At 57.0% G+C, this 25083-nt stretch overlaps 1 protein-coding gene across 7 annotated transcripts in view; it reads left to right on the top strand.

Moving 5' to 3' along the window:
• The window catches only part of PRDM16 (PR/SET domain 16), a 310580-nt gene extending 300153 nt beyond the window's left edge, over positions 1-10427 (top strand). For 6 of the 7 annotated variants that reach the window (XM_073903468.1, XM_073903466.1, XM_073903467.1 and 3 more), the window contains 4 exons: positions 161-335; positions 5428-5667; positions 6542-6716; positions 7962-10427. In XM_073903468.1, coding sequence (XP_073759569.1) covers positions 161-335; positions 5428-5667; positions 6542-6716; positions 7962-8096 — 725 coding nt within the window. In that variant the 3' untranslated portion in view covers positions 8097-10427. The remainder of the gene's footprint in view (positions 1-160; positions 336-5427; positions 5668-6541; positions 6717-7961) is intronic. The other variant, XM_073903469.1, reaches the window with a different exon arrangement.
• The last annotated feature ends 14656 nt before the right edge of the window (positions 10428-25083 follow it).

Here is a 25083-nt window from a genome sequence, read left to right as displayed (position 1 = left end):
GGGGGGTGGAGGAGCCAGGGGAGGGGAGGGGGCGGGGGGGTGGAGGAGCCAGGGGAGGGGAGGGGGCAGGGGGGGTGGAGGAGCCAGGGGAGGGGAGGCAGGGAAAGGGCAGGGCTCAGCTGAGGGACGCCCCTCCTCTGATGCTCCCCTCTCCCCACAGTGAGCCAGCACTCCGGGGTCCTCACGAACCACCTGGGGACCAGTGCCTCCTCCCCCACCTCCGAGTCAGACAACCATGCACTTTTAGATGAGAAAGAAGACTCCTATTTCTCTGAAATCAGAAACTTTATTGCCAATAGTGAGATGAACCAAGCATCAACACGAACGGACAAACGGTAAGAAATCGATTCCGGACCCCAAGAAGATCTAGATCCAGAGCCCACCTGTGTGGCCACACCCAGAGGAGCCCCCCCACAGCACTGGCCCCCTGGGTGCCCACAGACAGGGACCGGGGCCCATGGCAGAGGGGGAGACCGATGGGTATGGCCGGCATCTATTCTGGCTCTGGCTCTGCCACCTGGAAGTGGCCAGGGAGGGGGGACTTCAGCAAGGACTACCCGCCCCCTGCCTCAGTGTCTGGGTCTGCAGAGGGTGAGGAGCGTAAGCGTCCCGACCAGTAATGGCTGTGGGGCGCCAAGGTGCCGGACTTGTTTGGCTTGGGTGTCACAGGTGTGCGGCAAAGCACGGACCAGGCGAGGGCTCCTGCCATGAACCCTGCTGGGGGTCTGAGTCCAGAACATTTCCATTTAATCCAAGGTACTGAAGGTTTCCTAACAGAAGTGCCCCCCACACATGTGCATATGCACTCACGCACGTGCACACAAAACCACAAGGCATGCACACATACATATACATGTGTGCACGAAGCCACACAGATATGCACACTATGTACACACATGAATACACAGCCACACATGCATATACACAGGCACACAGGCATGTACACAGGCACACACATATATACACACAGGCACACACGCATGTACACAGGCACACATATATATACACATGCACACACGGATGTACACAGGCACACATATATACACATGCACACACGGATGTACACATGCACACATATATATATACACAGGCACACACACATGTACACAGACACATGCACGTACACATGCACACATATATATACACATGCACACACGGATGTACACAKGCACACATATATATRCACAGGCACACACGCATGTACACAGACACACATGCACAKACACACATGCACACACATATATACACAGGCACAGACATGTACACAGGCACTCACGCATGTACACAGGCACACATATATATACACATGCACACACGCATGTACACAGGCACACATATATATACACAGGCACACACGCATGTACACAGACACACACACGTACACATGCACACACGGATGTACACATGCACACATATATATACACAGGCACACACGCACGTACACATGCACACATATATACACAGGCACACACGGATGTACACATGCACACATATAAACAGGCACACACGCATATACACATGCACTCACCCATGTACACATGCACACATAAACACAGGCACACACTCATACACATGCACACATGTATATACACAGGCACACACGCATGTACACAAACACACATGTACACATGCACGCACATATATACACAGGCACACACATGTGCACAGGTACACATACATGTACAGATAGACACATACACACAGGCACACACATATACACAGGCATGTATGCATATACACACATGCACTGTTGTACACATGCACACAAACTCACACGTGTGCTCACATGTACATATGTATAAACTCACATGAAACCACACATACACACAGGCATAAGCAGGTACGCACACACGTGCACTCAGATGCACTCACAATGCATACGCACATACATGCACTCACACACGTACACGCACTCACAATGACATGTGCACACACGTGCACACATATACATGCATTTGCACACAGACACGTACGCGTGCACATGAAATCACGCATGTGCACACACATAAACACATGGCAACACATGCATACACATGCAAACATATACACTGTGTGCATCTGTACACGGATACACACGTGTACGCATGCACACACACACGTGCTCATGGTGGCAGGAAAATGGCTGAATTCAGATTCAAGATATGGAAGGTGTTCTGCACAACCCTGGATTCCAAGGCTCAGTGGGTGGCATTGCCTCCAGGGTTCCCTGTGGAAGGACACTTCAGACCCCCCAGGAAAACATTCTCCTTGGGTGAACGCTGGTGCCAGACCAGCCGGAAAAAAAATGGAGACGCTCCAAACACCAAGAAGCCTTGGGGTGCAATCCCCTAATTCTGCAGCAGAAAATTGAGCCCAGCGAAGTTGGGGGGGCCTTGCTCCAGCCAGAAAGCCAGGCCGGAACCTGGAGCCAGAGCCCTGGCCCTGGCCCTTACGCAGATCTGTGGCCCCCCCAAGGCCAGGCGCCGTCCCCGCCCACCTCCAGCCAGTGAGGGGTGTCCTCAGGAGACCCGGCTTCCTCCAGGACAGGCTGCATCTTGGATACTCCTAGGGGAAGGCCTGTCAAATTTGTAAATAAACTTTTCCTGGGGCCGCCACAAGCTAAGTCGTGCCCCCTGGAAGGTGATCTCACCTGCCTGCCGGGTAGGGCCCCGGGTGGGCTCTGAGGAGGGGCTGATGGGAGAGTCTGGCTGTGGGCTCCGCTTCCCAGAGCCTGACCCTGGCTCGGCAGTGGAGATTCTGGCCTGGGTGCAGTCCTGCCTGCTCTGGTGGGGACAGAGCGCCCTTGTCCACCCGTGGCTCCCAGCACGCACACGGTGGTCTCACAGGAACCTAGATCCCTGCCCCTCGGGGGGCACGGAGCCTGTGTTCAGGCAGCTCTGCAGCCCGTTTGAGAGAAAGTCACGGATGTGAGCACCCGGGTGCCAGGCCTTATCAGAGCCCTGCTGATGGGCCAAAAGACACATCCCGGCTGTTAAAGACTGTCCTTTGGACTGAGACTCTCTGCACCCAGGAAAGGCAGACGAAGAGCCTATGAGGATTTGTCAGTAGCGTCCTCCACGGGGTGCACCATCCTCCAGGATCACCAGAAAGGCCCTCACGCCTCAAGCCCGGGGGGCAGGCGCAGCTCTTAGCCGTGAGGAGGACTCTCCACGAAACCCACCGGGACAGAGAGGAGAGGCGAAGAGACCACCGCACCCGGACCTTCACCGTGGAGCGTCTCACCAGGGCTTTCCCGACGGCCCCTGGTGGTGGTCAGACAGAGGAGACTGGCCCCAGATCCCTCGGGAAGCCCCGGGGCAGAGAGCTGACCACAAACCCAGGCCCTCGGATAGCCTGTCCCGCTGAGGCCTTGTCCTGGGAGACGGGGAGCCTCCAGGAGATGCCCACGTCATGGTTGGAAGCGAGAACCACGATCACAGGTGACATGAATCCATTAGTCCGTGCAAAGCGGTGAGACGTTGGCAGTTCCATCTGGGGCCAAGATCAACATTATCCGGTTCACATCCAGAACCAGTTTCCTTCTCTTGACCATCAGGGAGAATTGAGGGACAGCCAGGCTTCCTGGCCCTATAGCCCCTTTAATACCTGGGCTGAATTGTACCCCCCCCAAAATCCTAACCCCTAGTACCTTGGAACGTGGCCTTATTTGGAAATAGGGTCTTTTCAGATGTAGTTGGTTAAGAGGAGGTCATCGGGGTGGCCCCCAATCCCACATGATGTCCTAAGGCAAGAGCAGGACACAGAGGCACCCGCGGGGAAGCGCTTAAAAGTGAAGGAGAGCTGGGGCCATGCGGAGGAGCCGCTACCGCCAAGGGGCGCGGAGCACCGCCAGCCCACCTGCAGAGGCCTCAGAAGGAAGCAGGCCCGCCCGCGCCTGGATGTCGGACTCCAGCCTCCAGAACCAGGAGAGACGGGGCTCCTGGGGTTGAAGCGCCGGCCCGGGGCAGGGTCATGGCGGGCCCGGGACGTCACATGCCGCAGGCGGCTGTTTGGAGGCCCAGACACCCATGCAGGTGCTGCCAGCCTGCCGGACCCCATCCCCGGTCCCTGCTGCCCCTCCCCAGGTGCTCCTGCTTGATGCAGGCCTCCTGCCAGTGGGCAGATGGGTCGTGGGGGCCGTGCTCCCTGCTCCCGGAGGGGCTCACACATAGAACCACACAGCGCACTTAGGTTCGATTAAACATGCGCGGGGCTGCCTGTGGAACAGAATCCGAGTCCCGGGCCCCCAAGTCTCTCACCTGCACAGTTTGTCCCATCTTCAGCATGGGGGTGTTCCCACGTCACCAGGAGGGCACAGGCTCTGAGCCGGCAAGGCCCCCCGGCGGAGGGGGGCCTCAGGGAGGGGCAGGACCCGGGTCCCGACCCGTGTCGCTGGGCTCCAGAGCCCCTGTCGTTGGTGGACGGACGTGTTCTGATGACAGCACAGGGGAGACCCCCGAGAAGGGAAGCACCAGGCAAGGTTCTGGACGTCTGGGAAGGCAGGTCAGGTGTCAGCATCGTGTACTTCTCTCTGGGAAAGGCAAGGAGGAAAGACTTAGAAGGTCGAGAGCCCAGCCACAGGGGCCGCCGTGGCCCGGCCCGTCTGCACAAGCCCCTGTGTCTAGAGGCCAGTGTCACTCGGAAAGGGCCCCCCGCCGCCTTGACCCCGAGAGCAGGACTCCTGCCTCCCCTGACGGCTGCGGACGGATTTCCGTGGGCCATGCAAGGCCCAGGAGGCACGTGCCCACCCTCCCTGCCCCCCTCCCCCTGCATGCTGGACACCTGCTAGGTGGCCCTCAGGCTAGTGGCATTTTCCGAAAGAAACAAGAAGGCTCGCCCTTGTTCAGCTTGTATTCTCTCCTTTTGAAAACGAGGATCCAGAGTGGAAAAGTCTCACCCAGCTGGAGTGACGCTGGGGGAAATGAGGTGGGGTCTGGCCTGCAGGAGAGAAGCCTCCAGTCTCTGAAACAAACTCATCCGGGCAGGTTTCCCTGGCTGACAGCAGCCCAGCCCTCGTTCTGCAGAGCCCCGGGATCCCGGACCTTCCATCTGCAGAGGGGCCCCGTCACTCTGGGTAGCCAGTGTCCCTGTGTCCTCATGGCTGGCCAGGAAGACTGAGCAAGGGTCGATCAGCAAACCTCCCCAAGGGCACCCCTTGTGCAGTGCCCAACCCCAGCTCCAGCACCTAAGACCCCCTTCCCCACCAGACTGGCCGTGGCTTCCTTCCCTGACACACGCACGGCCTGAATTGCTGGCACAGCCGGTGTCCCCTCAGGAGCCCCGCTGCTGAGGCACCCCTCTGTGCTCAACCCACTGCGCCGCGGCGGCAGCCCAGGCCCAGGGCTCAGAGGGTCCCCGTGACCGCGAACGCAGGCTGTCTTCGCAGGGGGCGAGGGCCGTCGCAGGCCTTCTGGGGTCTGAGGCCCACTCCCTCCCCTGTCCCTGCAGGCCCGAGGCCCGGGACCGGGACGGCAGCTCGCAGTGTGCGGGCGTGGCCGGCAGGAAGCCGGAGGATGCCGAGGAGGAGGAGGAGGAGGAGGAAGAACTGGAGGAGGAGGAAGATGACAGTCTGGCGGCCAAGTCCCAGGACGGCGCCGCGTCCCCCACGGCCGAGCCCCAGGGGCCCTATGAGGATGAGGAGGAGGAGCCGCCCACCTCCCTGGCCATGGGCTTCGAACACCCCCGAAGGTGGGGACCGGCCCTCCGGGGGCGGCGCCTGGGCAGCCTCGCGAGCTGGGGCCCGGGCCAGGGAGGGCCCTGAGCGTCGTGAGGGCGACCTCACCCTCAAACCACCCGGGACCCCACCATCCCCCCAGCCGGGCTCACCCCCGTTCCCAGCAGGCGTCTCCACCGCGGGAGGGGGGCCTTCCACACGCAGGCCCAGGCGAGGCCCAGCCTGAGCGAGGGGGTCGGGGCCCAGCCCACCTCCCCCCGACACACACACACACACTTCCCGAGAAGGGAGGGGCACGCTCCCGAGCCGCGAAGGAGCCGGTCCTGCCGCCCCACGGTCTCTGGCGAGTGGCCCCGGGCGGTGACGCCCGGCCCGAGCCGGCTGTGTGCTGAGCGGGGGCTGAGCCAGCTTCGGACGCGGTGCCGGCTGGAGCCCCTTCCCGGGTGGCCCGGCTGCCCCCGGCCTGCGTCTGGCACCAGGCGAGCTCCAGTGTTCCAGACCTTCCTGGGGGAGTCCTGTGGACCCAGGAGGCCCGAACTCCAGGGACGGCCAATCCCCCCGTCCCCGGGGTCCTGGGAGCGGGAACCCCGGGCCCCTCCAGAGCTGCCTCCGGATCTGTCCTCCTTCCCAGAGACCCGGGCACCCCGCCTGCTGCTTGCAACGCGTGTGCACGTACTCACCGCCTTCCGTGCCCCTCTGTCCATCCCCTCCTGCATCTGTGTGGCTTCTGTCCAGGTGTCCGTGTGTCTGTGTCTGTCTCCTTGTGCATGTGGCTTGTGGAGACGCCGGGGCGCGTATGCGGGCATGGAGCCCGCCGTGGGGCGTCAGAGAGGCGGTCAGAGGCCAGACCAGCTAACGCCAGGCCCCTCTCCCCGGTCATTGGTGCAGGTGTATTGAGGAGCAACCAGGCGGCCTGTTAGCTTTGGAGCCGATGCCGACTTTTGGGAAGGGGCTGGATCTCCGCAGAGCAGCTGAGGAAGCATTTGAAGTTAAAGATGTGCTTAATTCCACCTTAGATTCTGAGACTTTAAAGCAGACACTGTACAGGCAGGCTAAGAACCAGGTAGGTACCCAGCAGAGCCCCCCCTCCTGGCACCCCCAGGCTGGATGGCAGGGGGCAGCCGTGCCTCCTTTGCTGGTGGCCGTCCTATGCGTGGGGCACAGCAGGACCACGGGTCCCCGGGCCTGTTGCCTCGGCTAGAGAGACACCCAAGCGACAGCTACTTCCCCACAAGCAGGGGTGGGGCAGGGAGAGATTGAGGCAGGTGAACGTGAGCCGGGCGCTCACAGGCACGCGGGTCACTGTGCTCTTGTCCCCCGTGGCAGGCGTCCACGAGCAGGTGTCCAACCTGGAAGCTATGTAGGCCTCCCTCCCTCTGACTTGAGCAAGCGTGGCTGGTAGCCCAGGCTTCTCTTGAAGGAAGCTGTCCATCATGCGGTCAGTAATTCCAAGCTGGAGCTGTGACAGGGTCAGCAAGGGCACCTGGGTGCGCCTCGACCCCATTCCCTAGTACAGGCGGCCACAGGGCCCTGCTTCCTGCTTCCATCCATCTGGAGGGGCAGGGTTTCCGTCAGCCCACCCCGAGCCTCAGCAAAAACCGTCTGCGTGTCTGTCTTTGTCTTTTACTAATCCTGTCCAGAGTGTGAACCCGGGTGGGAGGAGGGTTGGCCTTCCCCCCCCCCCCCCGCTCTGCTCTGAGTGGCCGCCCAGGTCCCATTGCCTCATGCCCTATGGCTCGTGGCAGAAGGAGCATCCTGTGGACTAGCCATGCTCCGGGCTCGGCTCAGACAAGCTGTGCATCCACTTCCCCAAGTAGCTCTGTACTGTCCCCACAGCTGTCCAGACGGGCAGCCCCCAAGACCCACCAGACAGGGACGGCCTCCTGTGGACTACCAGCAATTCCCGGGGCCCTCTCAAAAGTGGGGTGGGGCAGAGAAGTGACTGCAGGGGGAAGCACCCCCAAAGAGCCGTGGGAGCCCCTGTGCATGGAGGCCAGGATCCTGGCAGCTTGTCCCTCTGCATGGGAGCCCAGCTGACGTTCACACACACCTCCAGCCCCACCACACCCTGCCCCCGCCCCCCCGCATCTTCCCCTTTCGGGCCCCAGGGGAGAGTCTTGCCTGCCCCCTCTCCGTCCAGATCTGGGCAAGGCTGAGCCCAGCCAGAGGGCAGCAGGGGGCCAGGAAGGGCCAGCCTGGGATCTGCAGAGCCCGAGCTCACACGGCTCACGTGTCTGTCGTGTGTGTGTGTGTGTGTGTGTGTGTGTGTGTGTGTGTGTGTGTGTGTTCTTGTCCTGTCCCCGGCCAGGCGTATGCAATGATGCTGTCCCTTTCCGAGGACGCTCCTCTCCACACCTCCTCCCAGAGCCCTCTGGACGCTTGGTTGAACATCACAGGAGCCACGCCGGAGTCAGGAGCCTTTAACCCCATCAACCACCTCTGACGGGTCCAGGAGGGGCCGGGGTCAGAGTCCAAGCAAGATGACCTCGGGGCCCCATCGTCCCAACAGAAATCCTGGCTGCAGATTATGGAGAAGGGAGCCTCGGGAAGCGGCGCGCCCTGGGCCAGAGAGAACCCCCCCACTGCCCCGTCACCTGCGTTGACCACTCCTCAGCATCCGTCCCCCTGCACACACCATGGTTCAGCTCTAACTTTTCCAATGAAAACTCAGAGCCCAGGAGTCCCTGAGCTGTCCAGGAGCCCCACCGTCCAAGAATTGGTCTTAAGAACAGCATTCTGGAAGGGTACAGCGCACGGCCGGCCACGCGCCGCTCCCGGGAGTTGCCTCGCAGAACCAACCCAGTGGGTGAGGGTGGGATTTTAATCCCAGACTGAATGAAAGCAGAGGGCCACTGGGGCATCCACAGGGTGTCTCAGAAAGGACCGGACAGACACGGGTGTGCTCTACAAAGGGAGATCGCCCAGACGATTTTTTATAATGAGAATTTCAAGAGTAACCCTTTTGGTAATCTTATTGACGACAGAGTCTATTTAAGCATGTGGTTTTAAAAATAGACAGTATTTTTTAAAAAAAATCGAAAGATGACTTGCAAATTGTTTTTTAAAAGTAATTTTGCATTGCTTTCAAATCTCCGCTTCTTTGCAAACCCAAACCTGCCTGGAAACTGGTACTGTGTCTGGGTGTGTTCTTTATACTGTAGATAACGGAGAAGTTTTCTATCCCTGACCATATCTGTAAAGCCAACGTGATCCTGGGTGCCCCCGAGCAGAAATGAGGGGCCTGGGGCCCCCGCCTGCGAGCAGTTTCAAACTGTACGGTGGAACTCTCAGACATGGTATCCTGGGCTGGCCCAAGGCTGCGAGAGAGGCCTGTCGCACATGTCCCACGTGTGCAGCATGGGATTCATGCCTGTGGCCCCCACCAAGACCCCCCAATTGTATGGGGGAGGTGTGAGAGCGGTGGGCCAGGCACCCGACGCTCCTCCCGACAAGGTCCGCGCATCAGCCACACCCGTGCCAGCCCCCCATGGCCGCTCTGTGGAAGGCAGGGCCCACCGGCTACGTCTCCAGCCCCCCACCCCCACCCCCGTCAGACGGACAAGGGGAAGGAAGCGGGCATCCCCCCCACTCCCCGGCCTCCGTGGGGCGCGCTCTGCGGCTCACCTGCCCCAGGCCGCCAGGCTCTGCCTGCGTGAGACCCCGGCTCTGGGACATGACCGCCACCTCCTCGTGCGGCTTCTTGGCAGGCCAGACCAGCTCCAGAACAGAAGGGCCTCCAGGTGGGACCTGCCTCCCGGGAAGCCAAGACCGCACGGCCCGGCCGGACGGCACCTCCTCAGGATGGATCTGCCTCTCCACTCGGATGGGCTTTAAATTATTCCCATAGGGGCCAATTTCAAATCATAATTTTTTTTTCCCTGATGGAATTTACCTTAATCTGTATATAACTTGTAATTTTTTCTAATTCATTTCTTTTCTTATTTTATTTCTTCCTTAACAGTATTTTGGCATTAGACATTCTTATTGTGAAGAAATAATGTTAATATAAGTATCTAGTGAAGGACCAAAACCGTGTATAAGGTTGTGTGTTGTGTGATCGATAACCAGGGAGTGGGGAGGTTTTTAATGTGCCAAATACCCCCGCGCCCCCCGACGGATCCTGCTGCCCGTTTCCAGACAATCACGTGTTTTTGTTAAATTAGAGTTTCAGTTACATTTGCATTTAAGACAAGTGTTCTATTTATTTCTTTTATTGTTTGGAAGGAAAAAAGAATAGCGTCCCAACAGGAAGAGAAAAAGACCGTCCAGGTTGCCCTTAAAAAAGAATGTAGATGCAGGCGGCAGGAGTGCGGGGCGCCTGGGGATGGGGCGCCAGCGGTGCACGAGCTCTGGGCACTGGCCCAGGGGCAGCAGGCCGGTCAGAGCAGCTGAGTCCCCATGTCCCCACCACTCCAGGCCGGCGACAATCGTGTGCTTCTGCGCTGGGAGACCTGCGTGGGGAGGCCCTGAGGGTGCCACGCCGCTGCGGGCCCCAGTGCAAGGGTTCTACCCGCTCCTGGCCCATGGGAGGCAGCGAGACCGCACCCGGGCCACTCCTGCGCACCCACAGGCTGGCAGGGTGCCCTGCTCGAGGAAGAGCGGGCGAAGCCCCATGGGCGAGGCTTTGCAAACACAGCCCCTCACCTCCTCGTGCGCATCCACCTCTGCCAGGCTCACCGGGCACGGTGTGGGATTTCCCCTCCACCCAGATGGGACCCCTTTGCAGAGTCAACCTCAGATACAAATGCCCATTTCTGTAAACCTAAATTATATTTCTTCTGCTAAAGAATAAGGTGTGTGCTTTTTTTTGCGATATGACTCTCTCTGCCTAAAATAGGAGATTTGGCCTGAGCACCAGGGTGGAGACCTGAGCGTCTGTTCTCCGTGGTCCCAGAACAGATAAGGGACCGTGGCCGCCGCCTGTGGACTGTTCCGTGGGCTGTGGCCATCTGTCATTTCAGGCCGGCCGTGGCTGCATCTTCTCTCTCCCTCCTTCCCAGAGCCCCACCTGCTCATCTTCAGCCCTCACTATTGTCCCCCTGAAAGCGATTAGAACTAGCCCCATTTCTCCTGAACGTTCAGCCCCTTGGGCCCAAGCACTTGGCAGGTTTGGGGGGGGGTCTGTCCTTGGACCCCTGACAAAGGGAGCACTTAGTCGCCACCCTGGTGCCTCTCCCCACCCCCGAGTACAGCGAGCTGCCCTCCCTACTCTTCTCGGTCCCCAGGCTGCAGCGCCAGCACGGACGCTTGGGCTTAGCCTAGACCGTGGAGGCCAGGGGTCTCGGCAGCTAGAATTCTGAGACCCCAGCCTCAGAGCTCGGCTGCAACAGGGCAACCGCCGGGCTGACCACTGTGTCCCTGGGTGGTGGCCAGGGTCAACCTGTCAACCTGGGGCCCCACTGGGCCGGGGCCCTTCCGTCCAGCATCAACGGTATTCCTCCTTTGGACCGTTGACCTTCCCAAATGGAAATTCAAGAGGAAGGCTCCCCGCTCCCCCCTCCACCACCCCTCAGACCCCGGCCCCCAGCAGACTGACACCATCCGCCCACTGCTGCTCTCCTTCCTGGGACAACTGGGTAGGACACATGGAGCTGCCGATCCTCTGGCTCTTTGGCCAGCCAGACCCTTCGTGAGTGGGACCCAGAGATCCCCTGTTTTGAAGCCGGGGGTGCATGTTCCTGCAGCCGGCCTGGGACTCTGCGCGTGGATCCTTGGGACAAGCTGAGCCCGCGTGGCCTTCCTGTCCAAGGCCAGCACCCCCGTGGCCCAGGCCCGGCCCTGGAAACTCGCAGGAGCCTCGGCCTTCTCTGTCCTATAGCTGCTTCCTCAGTGAGCGTTCGCAAAGCACTTGCCCAAATACGTATCACCCGTCGGTAGCCTTGAGGCCTCAAAGCACTGGATTGTGGTTCCCCCGCCCCCGGCCCTGTCCCCTGCTCCTCAGCCCCCTGCCCAAGTGACTGAAATCTACTGAGCTCTATTCACTGTGCTGTCCTGGGGGAGAGGCGAGGGGGCAGCGCCACCCAGGAGAGCCGGGCACCTTGCGCCCCTCCCGGCTGGGGTCGCGAGGCCGCGGCCGCTCCTGGTCGGTGGAGGTCAGCCGGGTATCAGAAGCCATGAACCTGTCTCCGCAGCAGCGAGCGATACTGTGACAAGACATTCCTGCGTGATTCCAGGAGCGTTCCTTTCCTCCTTGCATTCCAGTTTGTTATATGTCTTCCTTTCCGTCACCGATTCAGATTACCGCTTTTGGAAAAAAATAAAATAAAAACAAAAGGCAGCTTGAGTTTTCCAAATGTGCAATTCACTTGTGAGCAAAGTAATTCCGGAGGTTTCTATTGTTGTATTTTATATCGTTGACGTTCCCGCGACGAGGGAAGCTGAGCCCCCGTGTCGGAGCGCGTCACGTGATGCGTACGTGTTTGCACCTGCTGGCAAGAATCCCGTACCGGTGTATCCACATCTCCCTCTTGCCATTGTTTCAGTACAGACTTGGTTCAGTTTGCTTTCGTTGTTTGGGTTTTTTTTTTTTTTCTTTTAGAACTGTATAGTGTTGAAAAAGAAATCAAATGTAAATGTCAGGTTTTCATATAATGTTTAAAAAAAAAAAAACCATTGAGAAGGAGGCCGGTGTATGTCCCATGTCCCCCTGATTGTAAATTGCTTCTGTTATAAGTAAACTGTGCATGACTCGTGTTTAGCGGTCATTATCGTGTCCGTTTGTGAAATTTTTTATGAAAAGGAAAATTCGGTAGATGCACTTGTTGAATATGTGATTAGGCTCTACGTCCTCCAGACGAGGAGCTCGGAACTGCTCGCGCAACAAGCGCAACTCGTGAGCAACGTGGGCATCACTGAAGAAGGATGAAGTGCAAGCCACCCAGTATAGGAAATCATCGTGTGATTCTGCAGACTGCATTTTGATGCTTGTGATAAAGACAGATGTACTTGTGTAGAGAAGCGTCTTTAAGATGAAGCCTAGGAGCAGCTGATTTGAGGTTAATGCTGTAGGATAGGACTGTACACCAAATGTAATCTTTCCAATGCGACAATGAATTTATACATGAGATTGATATGCAATAAATCTGTGTGCTTTTCTAAGTCTCGGCCCCGGAGCTTCACTGAGGTAGAACGGAGGCCCCCGGGATGGGGGAAGGACCTGGGGTCAGAGCATGGCCAGGGGCGAGGCTCACCAGCCTGGGTCGAAGGTCCCCGGGGACAGGCTGTGAGACGTGCATAGCCATCACCTCACCACCACACCAGGACAGGTACCCTTGCTATTCACATTTTCCAGAAAAAAAAATAAGCTCAGGGAAAGCACCAACTACCCTGGATGGCTCCGCAGTGAGTGGTGATCTCCAGGTTAGCTCTCCCCTAAGTGTGTCTACCCCAAGGCATATTGGCCTCCAGCTGTGTACCCTCTAGGGGTGCCCTTTTTCAGGAATGTCCATTTCCAGGTACACCTGCCTCCAGGTGCACCTGGGCCCAGAGCCGGCCACCATGAACTCTTGCCTGGGACCTCTTTGTGGTAGAGGAGCCCACCCTGCAAGGCCAATCCTAAACACATCTCTTCCTAAGGGTGGACCTCCCCAGCGGCCAGCCCTCCTCGCTGACCACCCTCCACACTGGCTGTGCCTAGTGTCCTCACACTGTCCCCACCTAGGACCTGAGCCTGCCCACCAGGTGATGGCCAGATAGACAGAGACTAAGCAAATGCACGCCACCTACCTTCACCCACTCAAGTGTGAGGGACGGCCCCTAAATTCTGGGCACATACACCATGAAGTCTTCCCTGTGGCCCCTCTCCTTCCACCAGAGCATGGAGGTGAAGTGGGCGGCCTTGCACACTCAAAGAGGTGTCTCTCTGACAGAACAACCTCCACCCTCGCCGAGATGGCACATGGCCTTCCCCAGGTGTGTGAGGCAGGAAGAAGATAAGATTATGGTGTCACACAGAGAAATTGGTTGGCTATGCCCCCCTCCCTGCAGCTATAGAGGTGCCTGGTTCAGAGTCTCTCCAAAGACAACCTCTCAAGGGGCACCTGGGTGGCTCAGTCATTGGGCGTCTGCCTTCGGCTCAGGTCATAATCCCAGGGTTCTGGGATCGAGCCCCGTGTCGGGCTTCTGCTCACCAAGAAGCCTGCTTCTCCCTCTACCACTCCCCCTGCTTGTGGTCCCTTTCTCACTGTCTCTCTCTCTCTCTCTGTCAACATGCAGGGGCCCCTGAGCCTCTGTTCCCTGGTCAGAAATCATCACTTGCACTGGATTTACGACTGTAAGGATGGAAAGTGCCAGGACTTAGCTCTCTGTCCCCAAGGCCTGGACTTAAACACCTTCTCAGTAGAAGGTGGGTTACACAAGTGGATGGATGGATGGATGGATGGATGGATGGAATAGTGGATGGATTATGGATGGATGGATGGGTGGATGGATGGATGGAATAGTGGATGGATTATGGATGGATGGATGGGTGGATGGATGGATGGAAAGAAGGATGGAAGGAAGGATGGATGAAAGGATGGATGGGTGGATGGATGGATGAGCAGATGGATGGACAGACGGACGGACAGATGGATAGATGAGTTGTTAGAAGGATGGAAGGATGGATGGATTGTGGATGGATGGATGAATGGATGGATGGTTTGCTATAAGGTCCCTCACTCCAGGCAAGTTCCCACACAGATTCTGGGAACTCCAGGGCCTCCGAGGGGTCTGAACATGCTCTGATGGGAGTAATGGGGAGGGGGAGGCCTGGGGTCCCTGCAACAGCAGTTCTGGTAGCCACCAAAGGGAAGAAACAGTTTCCCCAGTGAGGCTTTTTGGTTGGGGGAAGTGTCTAAATATCTCAAAGTTGTTTTTCTCCCAGATGCAACTGACAAAGTGTCAGTGAAGTGTCGGTGAGGTATAAGCCCCAATGGCCAGATGTGGGGTTTACCCCAGAGCTCCTGGCACTGAGGCAATACGAGAGGCTCCTCTCTGGGAAATACATTTCCATTCTCAGAGGACAGATTATGTGAATCACGAATCTGATGAATGGCTGTGCTTCCAAGTCATTCAGAGTGAAGGAGTGATGGGGTCCAGCAGCACACCTGCCAGCGCCCCCCGCGCCACAGCCCTTCCTGGAGCTACCACCCCGGGGCTCCCGTCAGCTGAAACTGCGCTCGCTCCCACCCTCCCTCGGCCTGGCAGCCCCCGAGGGGGCAGGGGAGTCTCTGCAACCAGGGCGCTATCTGATAATAGCCCTTTTGTCGGGGGCACCCCAGAGCAAGGGGAGAACAGAGACAAACAGAACCCTGTTGACAATTGGACTCTGTCTTTCTGCAGCCCAGCTCTTGGCATAAAGGACTGAGAAAAAGGGTCCATTTTGGAAACGGGGGGGGCAGGGGGAGTGGAGATCAACTAGAGAAAAATATGTCAATGAGGAATCTGTTTTCTGGGAAAAGAGATGCTTTTGAATTCCTCCTCAGATTCATTTTGGGCCAAGTGAGCCTGTTGGTTATTTGCAGAGACGCTATTTTGAGAATCGTTAACCTTATTTCTCATGGCAGCAAATGTCTTCCAAAAATCGAGATGTGTCCTAATTCGGGGTCAAATGGCCAGACACAAGGGGGCGTTGGTGGGGCCAGAGGAGCCAGAGAGGGTTCAGGGGCGTGAGGGGACCACCAGTCCCGCGCCAGGATGGCCACCTCTGTGAAGGAAAGTGGGCAACGTCTTCTGCACGGCTTATTCCTTATTCAAGAAAGGGGAACGGAGTTTGCTACAGGGTCCAGGGCAGGAGAGGACAGATCTCCAAGGTTACAAGAAGGGGGAGCCCCAGGGACCAGCTGAGACCCCACTGAGGGGACCGAGACCCACCCAAAACCCTGAGGGAGGGAGCTGCCCCTTCTGTCCTGGGATCTGGCTTGTGGCCCTCGGATCCCGGAGCCCCCCACCCAGAGGTTCCAGGAAGCCCTCGAGACACTAGAGAGCAGGAACCAGCTTCTAGAACACTGTGAGGGAAGACCAGCCTCCGCACGAAGATCTGTATGCCCATGTTCACAGCGGCTTTATCCATAATAGTCCCAAACTGGAAAGAACCCGAATGTCCAGCCACTGGTGAGTGAAAGCACAAAGCGTGGACACAAAGGAGCCCTACCCCTAGGCCCGAGAGCAGGCAAAGTCTGCTTACTCAGAGCCCCAGGCTGCAGGGAGTCCGCCACCAGCACCTGATTTAGCGGAGACTCAAATGTAGGCAGGGGAGCAGGGGAGCTCCGTGGTGGAAAAAGGGAAGGTTCCGGGTGAGCCCGAGGCAGTAAGGAGAAGCGTCCCACGTGATTGGTGGGGTGCACGCAGCTTCCTCTGGCTGCTCTGGATGTGGAGGCGGGGAGAAAACTTAGAGAAGCTGCCAGTGATGGGGCATCAAGTCCCGGCCATTCTGGGTTATTGTTTGACCTTCTGGATTGGTTCTCCCAGATTGTGGGTCAGAGGTCAGAGTCTTATTTTTAGGTCTGGTCTGGCCTTGTCTGTATGTTCAGTCTCTGAAACAGACTGAACCAGACAGATGTGCAAGAGCACATCTATAGGAAGGAACACGACTCATCAGTAAAGAAAACCACCACAGACACACAACAAAACGCAGCCAAGCGCTGCCCACTGCCACGCGGCGTTCTGGGAGAGGCGAGTGGCAGGGAGGCAGGGACGGGGCTGGGGTGGGGAGAGAGGGAGGGGGAGCTCTCAGGTGATGGAGGTGCTCTATACTGTGATTGTGGTCACACAGCTACACGTTAGTGGAAGACTCAGCTAACCCTACACTTTGAAGGGAGGTCTTATTACAGGGACGCTGTACCTCAATTAGCTTGACTTTCTGAAAACAATGTGTCCTGCTCACCCCCACCTGGAGGCATGCGTCCACCAAGAAGCTCCAAGTCCCTAGACGGCTCAAGCCGGCAAGGGCTGGTCCTTACCCCGTCCTGCATGCCCTTGAGGAGCGCTACCCCCACAGCACCCGGGCCGGAGCAGCGGGGGCCCCTGGCTTAGCAGAGGGCCAGCTCGGGGGCTCCCAGCCTTGCTTGGCCACAGGCATTGGGGTGAGTCCACCCTTCACCCCTTAGCTGCCCAAGCCCCACCTAGTGCAGAGCTTACAAGTACAGACTTCCAGCTGAAACCCTCCGCACAGAGTTAAAAAATGCCGGGAGCAGCACTGCCGACTGCTTTATGGCAGCATGTGCAGGAAGTGAATAAAAACATGCACGAGGTGGATACATACCAACTCAGAGGAGGCAGAGAAGGCCGTGGGGGAAGGGCCGGGGAGGGGCTTCCATCTTCTCTGCAATCACTTGTAGACACTTTCAGGTCATGTAAAGGCATCAGGTCATGTACCAAAGAGTTGGAGAGAGAGAAACAGTTCTTCCTGGCTTTTTCTTGCCCTGCCGTCCAGGCGAGGACCAACAGGGAACAGAAGCAGGGAGGGTGGACCTCTTTGCCTCGGTCTAGAACCCCAGGAGAGCATTGTCCATTTCTCGCCACGGGACACGATGCCAGCAGTAGGTGCCTGTATCCGGAAGACAACGTTCCCTGCTGTCCCCACAGCGCCCAGACATTTATCATCATGAACTACTGGGTTGGCTCAAAAGCTTTATCTTTAATTTACGAGTGTCCATCTTTAAGTGACGTTATACCACTTTGCATAAAATATCTGACCTTTGCAAGAGTGTAAGTCTATTCTCTCCCCCGTCTTTTGGGATATTATTTTATTCCACATGTGTTATAAATTCCATGATGCTCTGTCATTACTCTTGCTTTAAATAGCCTAGAAAATTTTTTTAAATACATAGGAGAAAAAAGTCTCTCAGGTGTGTTCCCGTGTTTACAGTTCCCAATGGGTTTCTATTGCTTATGAAGACCCAGATTTACTTCTCTCATCATTTCCTTTTGGCCCAAAACACTTCCTTTGACATTTCTTATAGTGCAAGTCTGTTGGTGATGAAGTCTCTCATCTTTTGTCTTAAAATGTCTTGATTTCACTTGGCAGCTTGGAAGGATATCTTCATCAGAACCAGACATCTTGGCGAACAGTTTTAACATGTTAGAGATGGAGTTCCCGTTCTCCAGGCTCACGGGCTTTCCGATGAGAAGTCAGACTATGAGGCGCCATGGTGGGGCTTTCTTTGTATTCATGCTGCTTTGAGTTCATTGGGCTCTTTGATCTGGGGGCTTGAGGGTTTTCTCACACTTGGAATATTTTTGGCCATTACTTCGTAAACAAATATTCTCCCCCTCAACTTCTTTGGGCCTCTGATTCCACATCTTGTTAGACTGTTTGATATCACCCCCAGATCAGCAGGGCTCCGCCTTCTTTTTCCAGGCTTTGTTCTCTCTGTGCTTCATTTTGGATAACTCCTATCATCCAACCGTGAAGTTCATGGGTCTTCTCTTCTGCAGTGTCTAACCGGCTACTAAGCCCAGCTAGTACATTGTTTTTCACTTTCATATATTGTATATTTTGGTCTTTAGAATTTTTCATTTGATTCAGTATCACACTTTCTCTTTTGACTATATTCACCATACATTTCTTTTTTGATTTTGTGCGTGGCTTCCTTTAAATCCTTGGATACAGTTATAATAGCTTTAAGTACTTTCCCTGCTAATTCTATCGTTGTGTCATTTCTGGGTCTGTGTCTGTCGACTGCTTTTTCTCTTGGTGATAGGTTACATGCCGTTGCTTCTTCACACGTCCAGTTATATTTTCTCGGGTGCTGGAGGTTGTAAGTGCTAAATTGTTGAAATCCTAGATTCTTGTTTTTAAGAATGTTGAGTTTTGTGCCAATGGGGTGTTAAGTGATGGTGGTGAGCAGCTGGTCTTTACAAGGCTTGTTGCAAAGCTCATCAGGCCAGGCACAGAGCAGCCTTCTCCCTGCACTCTGGGGTGAGCTTAGCCCCAAACCTGAGACACTGCTTTTGGTCCCCATCAAATGCCCCGGGTGGCCACAAGGCCCCTTCATTCTGGGTGGCTGGCATTTAAGTGTCCCTAGGCCTGGGTGGACACTGGGAGCTCTTTGCCCTGGCAGTTGCTCTTTTCCTGGCATCCTGGGACCTCACTCTGCACGTGCACAGGGTAGCATTTCTGGAGGGTTTTGGAGCTCCATATCTGCACTGCTGCCCACAGGCCCCTGTCCCCCCAGCCTCCCTGAAACCCATGTCTTCCCACCACCAGCTCAGTGAGACCACCATGCTCCACCTCTTGGAAGAAAGCTGGGCAGCCATGGGGCTCTCCTGATTTGCCTTTTTCTCCCAAGAGCCACTGTCCTCCCTGCCTGTTGTCCAATGTCTAGTACAGCTGCTTCTTACAGTTTCTGTTCAGTTTTCTCGTTGATGATGATGGGAGCTGTTTCATCGCAGCCAAAATGTCTGTAATGTTTGAAATTCTCAATTGAAATCAAATACACACATTTTTTTCTAATTCCCTACTTCTTTGGAAACCTGAAATCGTCCCTATTTACTACACAGGGCCTGGGGCTTTGGAGTCAGCCAGACCTGGGTTCTCACCCAGGCTGGGCCATTCACAAGCCAGATGACAATGAGCAAGGCTTCACCTCTCGGTTACGTGGGGCTGGATACACACACCTTGGGGAGTTTCTGTAAGAATTCAGTAAAATGATGCACACAGTAGGTGCTTCACAGAAAGTAATGACCATTTGCTCTTTAGGGTACAAGGAGGAGTGACCATGTGCCCCCTGAGCTGAGCCCCCTGAGCTGAGCTGCTCAGCAAGGCCACGCTGGTGAGATGGAGAGGTAGCCAGGCCCCACTTGGCAACCTGGGCCCCGCACAGCCCCCTCACCCATCTGTGGACCCCACCCACCCAGCACAGAGGAGCCTCTGTCCTAAGGCCCACTCACAGCCACAGCCTCATCCAAGACCAAAGAGACCCTTCCAAGCTGCCCGCCGGCTGGATGAGGCACCGCGGGACCCTGCAGCAAAGTGAGAGGTCAGCCCAGTGCCAGGCCCGGAGAAGAAAGGAGGCGGTTGCACCCCTTCCTCCACCCAGCACATTCCCTGTGGCCCCAGGGAGGGAGGGGAGCAAGCAACGGGCACGGTCCCCTCAGCCCTGGAAAGGGAGAGGGACACACCCAGCAGCCTTGTCTTCAGCCCTGGACACTGGGATGGTCAGGCCAACAGGCCTCCTAGGGGGCTGCTGGCCCCAGGGCACAGCCTCTCAAGGCTGCGGTCCAGGGGCTGAGCAAAAGTTTGGAAGACTCAACGCAGGCCGTACAGGAGCACAGGATCCCCTCCAGCCACAGGAAAGGGGCTTCTGCAGACGACGAGCGCCGACTTCTCAGAGGAAATGCTGGACGGCCATGGGGCGGGGCGTCCACATCTTCCCCCTGCTGGGGATGCTGCACAGGGAAGGGTCCTCCTTTAGTGAGCACCAAGCACGCGGCTGACCCCCAAATTACCCTCCTAAGGTAAACATGGGTGCGCAGGCTCCAGTCCTGGGACCCTGGCTTTAGGAGCTAAGGCAGCCTGCAGCCTCCGGCTGTGGCCCAGGCCTGGGACCCAGTGATGGGACAGTGGTGTCACCCTGAGGCGCTCAAAGTTCAGGGTGGGGGGACCAGGGGCCACACAGCAGCTGCTCTTGCTTGCCTCTGCCTTTCAGTTCTCAAGGCTGAAAATCTCCTCGGGCTGGGAGGGAGGCTGTGGGGCGTGCAGGACGAGCTCTGGATGGTTGCGCGGGTAGATGTCTTCACAGTGACCCCCAACCCCCTCCAGGCCCACTGCACGGAGCTCCGTGAGACCAGGGCATGCTGGCCACCATTCCGCAGACACACACATATATATGAGTGTGTGTCCCAGGGGAGAAGGGAGATCCGGGAAATAGGCAAGCAAAGCAGGGGACTCCTCAGAGGGCAGAGCAGGTCTGAGGGACAATGAGATGGGGCCGCTGCATGGGCTCCCTGGGCAGCTTCACACCGCAGAAATGGATCCTGGCATGTCTGGAGGCTGGAGATTTGAGAGCAAGGTGGCTGCAGGGCCATGCTCCCTCCGGGGGCTCTAGCTCAGGGTCCTTGCTGGTATCTTCCAGCCTCTGGTGCCGCTAGCCACCCTCATGTCCCTTGGCGGTCACTCCACGTCACCCCAGACTCCACCTCTGTCGTCACTGGGCCTTCTGTGTCTAAATCTCCCTCTTTTTATAAGGACACTGGCCACAGGATTTAGGGCCCGGCCTAATCCAGTATGACCTTGTATTACTTACATCTGCAAAGACCTTATTTCCAAATAAGAGCGCGTCACAGATGCTGGGGCTAGGATTTTAACATATTTGTGGGGGGGCCTCAGTGCAAAACCCCCCAGGGAACCAAGACACTGAGTTGGTGAGAGATGTTTTCCTTCCTCTGTGGGGCGGTGAGCAAAGGCCTGGTTGAGAGGGTGACCTGGGGGCAAAGGTGTACAGGACCAGGGGACTCCACGAAGACCTGGGGGAAGACTGTCCCAGGCCGAGACCATGGCATGTGCAAAGGCCCTGAGCTTCAGGGGCCAAACACACTTTTTTGCACCCCGGGGTCCTTCTTTTTGATGTTGGGTACTCATGGGGTTCCATGAGATGAGGAGCCTTCTCTCTCCACCCGGGGCAGGGCCAGCCCGACGGCCCGAGGCAGGGAAGGAGGGCCACCGTCTCTGTGCTAACCTGGCCCCGCACACTCACGGTCTCAGCCACAGGGTGCAGAGACTTCCAAAGACTCACCCCTGGTGGCAGCCCTGGGGTCCTGCTCTCCACCACCTATGACCCTGGGGCCTCTGCACTACCTCCACGGTCATCATTAACCCCCCCCCCCATGTACGGCTGAGACAACAGGGGCTCAGAGAGGCCAAGCCACTCACTCCGGGCCCCCTAGCCCCAGTCACACACTGAGCCAGCTGGACACAGGGAGATGCCCCCCCCCCCAGAGCCCTCCAGTTTGGTGGCAGAGCCAGTCTTGGGGTGCCGGACGACCAGGGCAGGAAGGGCTGGGGTGGGGACCAACCCTGCAGTGACCAGGCCGAATTCTGAAAGCGGGTTTTATAGGAAAGCATCGAGTGGGGGTCGGGCACCCACGGGGCATCGTCTCTCCAGGGGTGCCCTGCCCGCTGCTCCCCTCTGTGCCACTGGGCCTTGTGGGCGCAGAACCCAAGATGGCCTCTGGAGGGCAGCAGCTCCCCACCTTTCCCTGGAGCTGCCCAAAAGCTGTCCATCCACCTGGTTGGCTCAGACATGAGCACCCCCTCCCCAACACACACACACACAGGTTGCACTGGCAGCCTTATTGGGCACTTTCCTGTGGCCAACGTGGGCCCTGCCCAGGTGGCCACTGCATCCTGGCGTGTGCTACCTGACTCCCTGTTGCAGGGCAGACACGGGGGGCCGGGGGCACCGACGCTGGGCAAGGATTGGGCAGGCCACGGGTGTGCTGGGCAGGACCGCCTTTAAACCACGATGCACAAGAAAATGTTGAGCCGGCCCTGTGAGGCTGGGGCAGCCCCTTGCTGGTACAGAGCAGCAAGCGCATACAGCTTCCGGCCCTGGAGAGGTAGGTGCCAGGAGAGGGTGGGTCTGTGCCCCCAGGCTAGATGGTGCCCTGTGGGCTGGCACGCCCCTGCGCCTTGCCCACCGCACCAAGGCCTGGGGTCAGCAAAAGGACCAAGGTGGTCTGAAAGCTCACCCAAATTCACAGCCCCGTCAGTAGGTCCTAATGAAATCGTGCTGGGTGGCCCAGAGACGGATCCCTCAGCATCTCTGGGGCTGAGTCCCAGGATCTCAGAACACATCAGTGACTCACCAGGCACTAGCGGAGCACCTGCTGCATGTAAAGCCAAGGCTCTGTGCTGTGGGATGGACACATGTAAGAGCTGCAGCAGCGAGAGGCTGTATTAACAGAGGTATAATATCCAGAAGAGAGGAGGTGAGTGTTTCCCCATTTTCTTATACTGGCATGGTACTGGGTTCTGTTCAGAAGACCACATTTTGAGAAGGGTTTTGGCACATTTTGAAGTCTCTTAGGGGAACATGCCAGGATGATGAACAATCTGGATTCCATGTCATGTCAAGAAGGTCTAAAGAATTTGAGTAAGGCAGACAATGTGATAACCTGTGTTGGGAGGTGGTGAGTTCCCCACCCTGAAAGTATTCAAGAGAAGGCAGGACACTAGCTTCCTTGGTCTGGGTCGGGGCTCAGGGTGTCCGTTTCAGCCCTCCACCCTGCCCTCTCCTCCGCTGCCAGAGGGGTCTTTCCACCAGACCTGATCATTCTGTCCCTTTGCTTGAACCCTGAGTGACTCCTTGCTGCTCTGAGGATAAAAGATAGACCCTCGCCCCCAGATGGCGAGTCCATGCGAGTCTCCCCCCAGTTTGGTGGCAGGTTGTCATTCTGACCACACTCCCTCCCACCTCAGAGCCTCTGCACCTGCTGTCACCCTGCCTGACACTCCTCCATCTCCTTTCCTCAAGCAAACTCCGCTCGTTGCCCAGGTCTCAGGTCTTCTAGCCCTTTTAGGGGCAGAACAGCGGTGCTGATGCCCCCCTCCCCACCCCACAAGCAGCAGTGAGCTCCATGAGGACAGAGACCACATCTGATTTGCTCAGAGCTGTATCTCTGATGCCGTGCTCCAAGGGAAAGGGGGAGGAAAGCAGGAGGGAGGGAGGGGTCTTGCTGCAGAAGAAGGCTGGGGCATCAGGAAGAAGAGAGGTGACATTAGTCAGCTCCCACCAGGACATGCCACCATAACAAACACGCCCCTGCCCAGGGGCTTCCCATAGTGGTGGTGGCTCCGCTCCAGGTGCCTTTCTGTCCTGGGACTCTGGATGAAGGAGGAGTGGAGCAGAGACACGTCACTCTCAGAGGCCCAGACCCAGGGACTTGGTGCAAACACAGGACAGCTCTTGGAGCCTCAGCAGGCAGCTTGCCACCCAGCTCAGCACAGCAAGAGGATGCTCCTCGCACAGGGAGGGCTCCAGGTCTCCTGTGTGGGGCTGCGTTCTCCTGCAGAGCAGGACGCTGAGAAGCAGTCATGCAGGCTTTCCCCTGGAAAGGTTGGGGGCCGCACAAGCAGAGTGTGAGCAAGAGGGGTGGGCTTCATGTGGAAGCTGAGGCTGCTGCCCTTGGTGGAAGAGGCCACTAGGAGCCATGGGCAGTTCCTGAGCAGGGGCATGCTGTGAGCACACGCTGCTGTTGCCACCCTGGGCTGGTGTGGGGCTGGGAGCTGGGGATGCTGGGTGACAACAGAATGACAAGGATGGGTCCTGCCTGGCGGAAGGGCAGGCTGGCTCAGGATGGAAGCCGACCTGTCCCCACCCCTGGCACCTCCGGTGCCACGGACGTGATTCCTGACCCCCCCCCCCGTGATGGGGTTGTGGCAGCCTCTGGCCAGGGCACGCACCATGGACAGGACCTGGAAAGGCCAGGCTTGGAGTCCGCTGGACCACCCTCCTCCTTTCCAAGCCCCAGGGGATGATGCTAACAACTGCTGTGGAAAACAAAGGCAAAAGAAATCTACAAAAAAATTTCCTTTGCAGCCCATTGACAAGCACTTGGGACAGGCAGGGTGACCTTCCTCCAGGAGCTCAGCTGCCTCCATGCTAATACTCTGCTAGAGGTAGAAAGCAACCTTAGCTTGACGTTAGCCTGACCTCCAGGATCCTGTAAAAATTCCTTTGGAAACTTCCTTCATCTCTACCCTCCTCCCCAAGATATATGTTAGCAATCCTCCCCCAAGCCTATGGCCCGCTGATACACATCTGAAGGGTCTCATGACTAACGGTTTACTAGACAGTAGTACAGGACCTTTTCCTTTTTCTTAATTTTATTTTATTTAAATTCAGTTAATTAACATACAGCGTATTATTAGTTTCAGGTGCAGACTTCAGTGATGCATCAGTTGCATACAACACCCAGGGCTCATCACATCACGTGCCCTCCTCAGTGCGGGTCCCCCAGTTACCCCGTCCCCCCACCCATTCCCCCTCCAGCAACCCTCAGTTTGTTCCCTAGAGTTAAGCGTCTCGTATGGTTTGTCTCCGTCTCTGATTTCGGGAAACGACCTTTTCCTAACCTCAGCTAGCCCCGCGAGGTCCTGGAAACCTTGCTTCCAAATTCCTTAGAGACTTACGCTCTCCCTAACCCCCTCCCAACTTTAAAGTATATAATCAGCTCCTCCTTGGGACCTCAGTGTAACTCTTTCTGCCCACGGGTCCCGTCCCCATGCTTTCATAAAACCACCCTTTTTGCACCAAAGAGGTTTCAAAGAATTCTTTCTTGATTGTTTGCTCTCGGACACCAACCTTTCACATCTACAACCACACCATAAAGGCAGCCAGAGTGGTTTGTGCCCCGCTGGGCCGCCTTCCGGCCGCCCATGTTCAAAGAATCCAGAAGTTGGGGCCTCTTCTGCCTAGAAGAGATCAGATTCCCGGCAGAGCTAGTCA

This window comes from Callorhinus ursinus, unplaced genomic scaffold (assembly GCF_003265705.2).
Source record: "Callorhinus ursinus isolate GAN/ISIS: 27379988/994484 unplaced genomic scaffold, GSC_fseal_2.0 scaffold18, whole genome shotgun sequence".
NCBI classification, from domain to species: Eukaryota; Metazoa; Chordata; class Mammalia; order Carnivora; family Otariidae; genus Callorhinus; species Callorhinus ursinus.
Note: the sequence above shows the minus strand (reverse complement) of the source record. Positions and strands in the feature narration are given on the sequence as shown.